General features: G+C 42.0%; 1 protein-coding gene across 1 annotated transcript; it reads right to left on the bottom strand.

The window, feature by feature from the left end:
* Nucleotides 1–2371: 2371 nt before the first annotated feature.
* Nucleotides 2372–6057, bottom strand: LOC311115528 (clarin-3-like; the record flags this gene model as incomplete). The annotated part of the gene is made up of 3 exons (XM_084190683.1): nucleotides 2372–3021; nucleotides 3725–3910; nucleotides 5826–6057. The coding sequence occupies 3 exons, from the start codon at nucleotides 6055–6057 to the stop codon at nucleotides 2744–2746; spliced, it is 696 nt and encodes a 231-aa protein (XP_084046809.1). The 3' UTR covers nucleotides 2372–2743.
* Between the last annotated feature and the right edge of the window lie 401 nt (nucleotides 6058–6458).

A 6458-nucleotide genomic window follows, 5' to 3' on the forward strand; every position in this document is an offset into this window, starting at 1 on the left:
ATGGACTCAAACTCAACTCCCAAACATTTACATTTTACATTTCTACTGCCAGTTTTTAGAAGACACTTTCTTCAAGCAGTGGTACAGAAAAAAGTCTGCATCTTTCAAGAAGACCATGATTTTTATGCAGGACAATGCTCCACCGCATGCATCGAAGTACTCCACTGCGTGGCTAGCCAGTAAAGGCCTTAAAGATGAAAGAATAATGACATGGCCCCCCTTCCTCACCTGACCTAAACCCTATTGAGAACTTGTGGTCCCTTCTTAAACGGTCAATTTACAGTGAAGGAAAACAGGACACCTCTCTGACCAGTGTCTGGGAGGCTGTGGTTGCTGCGGCACAAAAAGTTGATCGTCAACAGATCAAGAAACTGACAGACTCCATGGATGGAAGGCTTATGACTGTTATTGAAAAGAAGGGTGGCTATAGCCAGGTCACTGATTTTTATTTATTTTATTTGAAATGTCAGAAATATTTATTTGTACATTTTGAGTTTGTTTATTATTCTCACTTTAACAGATGAAAATAAACAAGTGAGATGGGGAACTTTTCGTTTTTCATTTAGTTGCATAATAATTTCTGCACACTAATAGTTGCCCAATAATTGTGCACACATAGATATGCTCCAAAGAAAGCCAAAACCTCACTTTTATATTCTTAAATATTCAGGTTTGAGGTTTATTAACATTTTGGATTGACCGAGAGCACTGCAGTAGTTCAATAATAAAATGAATCCTCAAACATACAACTTGCCTAATAATTGTGCACGCAGTGTAGACAACTATACCAGTGATGTCATAGATACAGGAAGTCAACCTATAGATACATGTAGGTCAAAGTGTATTTTACAGCATCAAGGTGTTTAAGAATTCATATTCCTAAAATGTATGATACACTGGAGTGTACAAAACATTAAGAACACCTTCCTAATATTGAGTTGCACCCCCCTCCCATTTTGCCCTCAGAACAGCCTCAATTTGTTGGGGGCGTGGACTTCACAAGGCGTCCCACAGGGATGCTGGCCCATGTTGACTCCAATGCTTCCCACAGTTGTGTCTAGTTGGCTGGATGTCCTTTGAGTGGTGGACCATTGTTGATACACACGGGAACCTGTTGAGCGTGAAAATCCCAGCAGCATTGCAGTTCTTCACACAAACCGGTGTGCCTGGCACCTGCTACCATACCCCGTTCAAAGGCACTTAAATCCACGTAGATGAAGGGGAGGAGACAGGTTAAAGAAGGATTGAGACATTTCATTTTAGTCATTTAGCAGACGCTCTTATCCAGAGCGACTTACAGTAAGTGAGTGCATACATTTTTCATACGGGCCCCCTGTGGGAATCGAACCCACAACCCTGGCATCGTTAACGCCATGCTCTACCAACTGAGCTACACAGGACATGGATTGTGTATGTGTGCAATTCAGAGGGTGAATGGGCAAGACAAAAGATTTTACAGGTGACATCAATAAGGGATCGTAGCTTTCACCTGGATTCATCTGGTCAGTCTTTGTCATGGAAAGAGCAGGTGTTCCTAATGTTTTGTACACTCAGTGTATACCCATTGATTCTTGAAGAACATAACTTTTAGATGCCTCAACTGTCGTTCCCCATCAGCATTCAATATATGAGCTTGTTTTACTAATTTGTTTGTAAACAATGTAAAGGCAAACTAACCTGTGTAGTTGGTAGAGCATGGTGCTTCCAACGCCAGCGTTGTGGGTTCGATTCCCACTGGGGGCCAGTATGAAAACAAACAAAAAAATATATATATATGCACTCACTAACTGTAAGTCGCTCTGGATAAGAGTGTCTGCTAAATGACGCTGTATAGCCTCAAAACATGGCTGAAACAATCATCTTGGTATCATGGATGGTCAGTCCTTGGTATCATGGATGGTCAGTCCTTGGTATCATGGATGGTCAGTCCTTGGTATCATGGATGGTCAGTCCTTGGTATCATGGATGGTCAGTCCTTGGTATCATGGATGGTCAGTCCTTGGTATCATGGATGGTCAGTCCTTGGTATCATGGATGGTCAGTCCTTGGTATCATGGATGGTCAGTCCTTGGTATCATGGATGGTCAGTCCTTGTATACAAAGCTCTGTCCACAAGGTTGAGAGGGGTGACATTTCTGTAGCCCCATCCCTCAGCTGTTTACAAAATCAGTGGTGGGGTTAAGGGTTTGTTATTGTTAGAACTGCAGATTGCCCCTTTTAAGCCTTCACGAGAAAACAAAATATCAACACTGTTTATTATTAGAATTTACATTATAGAGAATATATATTATTATGTATTTATTGAAGAAACCAATGTATTGTCTGCTGGTATTCGAAAATACAAATATACAGTAGTGTAATCATTTGCTGTATTCTTCTGTTATGAACTAAACACATTCCATCAACCTTATGGTATTTTATCAAGCAGGCAGTGTGTCATGTTAAGTATTTAAGTTAAATTGGATTGTAATGTCAGCTATTCATAAATATATAAACAGAAAGCAAAAGGGTTAAATGTAGTAATAATGAAACAGAAATGAACCAGGTGATCTGAGTTAATTATATACGCCTGTGAGGTCTGTTGTAAGCCTGGCTGCATCTCCAATAGCAGAGCATCGGATCATAGAAGCCCATTTCAGGACATTCACTTTCACTATTCAACACAGTCCGTGCCAGTCTGTTAGGGAGATGTGGGAAGCTGTAGTTAGGCTCATGTGAATCTGTACATCCGGACGGCTATACATTAATACATCATGATCTCCTTAGGAGCGTCCTCTGTGGGCCTCTGCTGCTCCCGTCTGTGTGTGTAGGCAGCGTGCTCGTACAGGTACACCAGGAGGATGGCTAGCAGACTCAGCACCGTGTAGGGGATCAGCAGGTAGTAACCCACCTTGAACTCCGAGGTCTTGTCCTTCAGGTAGACTGGAGTAACTCCCACGTCGTTCTGAACCAGGTCGTCGGCCATTCTGCTCAGCTGGACGTTAACTACGTACAGGATGAGCACCAGGAAGGAGATGCACGCTGGAGCAAAGAACAAAGGGGACGTTAAAAAGGGTTCTACTACTATTAGTACTACTACTACTACTAGCCTACATGTTAACTTAGTCACAAAGAGTTAAAACTACCATTAGTACTACTACTACTAGCCTACATGTTAACTTAGTCACAAAGAGTTAAAACTACTATTAGTACTACTACTACTAGCCTACATGTTAACTTAGTCACAAAGAGGTAAAACTACTATTAGTACTACTACTACTACTAGCCTACATGTTAACTTAGTCACAAAGAGTTAAAAGTACTATTAGTACTACTACTACTAGCCTACATGTTAACTTAGTCACAAAGAGTTAAAAGTACTATTAGTACTACTACTACTAGCCTACATGTTAACTTAGTCACAAAGAGGTAAAACTACTATTAGTACTACTACTACTACTAGCCTACATGTTAACTTAGTCACAAAGAATTAAAACTACTATTAGTACTACTACTACTAGCCTACATGTTAACTTAGTCACAAAGAGTTAAAACTACTATTAGTACTACTACTACAGAGAGAGGGGGATACAGGCCAGGAGGAGAGAAAGTGTGAAAGGCGGTCATAGGGTTTGAACCCACAACCTTCAGGTATTTAATATGGGACTAAATAGGTGTGTGTCGCTGATGGACTGGCCTCTTTTTTTTTTTTGCTTGATTTTGATGTGAACTTGATTGATCTTACCACTGCCAGAGCTGCATGTGTAGAGCCCTATGGGTCCCATGTATGTCTGGTAGGGGTTACTGACGCTGTTATACAGAGCGATGAGGATGCTGCCAGCAGAGCACAGCAGACACAGGACCAGCAGGGTGATCACTAGACCATGGATGATCTGAGGCGCTCCACCCGTCTCTGACAACTTCTTAAACACTACGCACACAAAGAACAGTCAGGTTAGGAATATACAGTACTGTTATTTTTTTACATGTTTTGTCATTTAGCAGACGCTCTTATCCAGAGCGACTTACAGTTAGTGAGTGCATACATAATATATATATATTTTTTCATACCCCCCGTGGGAATCGAACCCACAACCCTGGCGTTGCAAACGCCATGCTCTACCAACTGAGCTACATCCCTGCCGGCCATTCCCTCCCCTACCCTGGACGACGCTGGGCCAATTGTGCGCCGCCCCATGGGTCTCCCGGTCTCGGCCGGCTACGACAGAGCCTGGATTCGAACCAGGATCTCTAGTGGCACAGCTAGCACTGCGATGCAGTGCCCCCCGTGGGAATCGAACCCACAACCCTGCCTGCGCCACTTATGAGGGGTTCCACCAAGGGCGGAATTCTGGTGTAGATATTTTAGAAAACCTTTTGGTTCCAGGTAGAACCCATTTGGGTTCCATGAACAACCCTTTCCACAGAGAGTTCTATATGGAACCAAAAAGGGTTCTACCTGGAACCAAAAAGGGTTACCCTATGGGGACAGCCGAAGAACCCTTTTAGAAAAAAATAATTATAAGAGTGTAAACAGGGGGGTGCGGAGGGTCCCCCCCCATAATTGGAGGGATATTTTGAAAACACAGTATAACTGGAAGGCTTGTGTCTCAAACATCCTGCTGAGGAGGATGAGCTGGCCAATCAGCGGTCTACTCATATGAATATTTTATATGACCGGTATACACCCACACCATTCACTTGTTGGGGTACACCCACACCATTCCAACACAGAAAAGCTGCTTTTCAACATACTTAATTACCATTTTTTGGAAGGAAGACTATATCACTTGTAATTAATTATAGGTCCTCTTTCATAGAAATGTGGAAACACTGGACAGTTACTTTAAAGATCAACTTTAGGCAAAACTGCAAAAATAACGACTTTAAATTGTATAACTGATCAATGTACCATCATACCAGGTCATTTTTTATTTTTTTAGGAGTTTACAGGTTAGGGTTAGGAGTATACAGGTTAGGGTTAGGAGTATACAGGTTAGGAGTATACAGGTTAGGGTTAGGAGTATACAGGTTAGGGTTAGGAGTTTACAGGTTAGGGTTAGGAGTTTACAGGTTAGGGTTAGGAGTATACAGGTTAGGGTTAGGAGTATACAGGTTAGGGTTAGGAGTTTACAGGTTAGGAGTATACAGGTTAGGGTTAGGAGTATACAGGTTAGGAGTATACAGGTTAGGGTTAGTAGTATACAGGTTAGGGTTAGGAGTATACAGGTTAGGATTAGGAGTATACAGGTTAGGATTAGGAGTATGCAGGTTAGGGTTAGGAGTATACAGGTTAGGGTCAGGAGTATACAGGTTAGGAGTATACAGGTTAGAGTTAGGAGTATACAGGTTAGGGTTAGGAGTTTACAGGTTAGGAGTATACAGGTTAGGGTTAGGAGTATACAGGTTAGGAGTATACAGGTTAGGGTTAGGAGTATACAGGTTAGGAGTATACAGGTTAGGGTTAGGAGTATACAGGTTAGGAGTATACAGGTTAGGAGTATACCGGTTAGGGTTAGGAGTATACAGGTTAGGAGTATACAGGTTAGGGTTATTGTTAGGAGTATACAGGTTAGGGTTAGGAGTATACAGGTTAGGAGTATACCGGTTAGGGTTATTGTTAGGAGTATACAGGTTAGGGTTAGGAGTATACAGGTTAGGAGTATACAGGTTAGGAGTATACAGGTTAGGGTTATTGTTAGGAGTATACAGGTTAGGAGTATATACCAAGTCCACTTACATTGTTGCATTATTACAGTATGAAGTCAACATTATTGTTCTAGATCTTTAACACAGCAGATTTCCGCACACTTATAGGCACAGTAGCAGAACATGAGAAAATGTACCTTGAAATGTATTTCCACCTCCAAACTGTGGACAAAATTCTCTGTTGATTACTCCATTGAAAAGCTGATATGTTACAGTGGCAGAGCCATTGCTGAAAACGTTTTCATCTTTAGAGCAACGCATATTGGAAACGGCCCATTCTGTCGACATCCCATATCCTAAAATCACCACGGACCACGCAGTAGCCTTCGCGCTAAGAAGAAAATGCAGAGCCTTCTTGACGGAGGGCATTGTCACAATATTCCAGCCACACCGATGAAGAAGAAGAAGAAGAAGAAGTCAAACTCCTATTGGTTCTGTAACTCTCCAAATCAGCTTCAATAGCAGAATAGGCTATAACCATCTAACCCTCCTGGTGTCCCAAAGACAGGACAGGAGTTACGTTCTACTGAGAGGAGAGGAGTGACTAGTCTGTAGGTTATAAAGAAAACCTCTTGATTATGAGGGTGAACTTTAGTCAGGGAGAGAGGTGGTTGTCATAGAGTTGATAGCATATTCCCAAACATCATAAACGGGAGAGGCGTCTCATTATCACCAAGGGTGAGGTAAATATACCTGAGGACTGAGGTCAGCATGTGACGTAGTTTGTTCCAAAATGAAGGAGGCCTAACGAAGGATCTACCGTTTATTCC

This window comes from Coregonus lavaretus (assembly GCF_964263955.1).
Source record: "Coregonus lavaretus genome assembly, contig: HAP1_SCAFFOLD_3060, whole genome shotgun sequence".
Lineage (NCBI taxonomy): Eukaryota > Metazoa > Chordata > Actinopteri > Salmoniformes > Salmonidae > Coregonus > Coregonus lavaretus.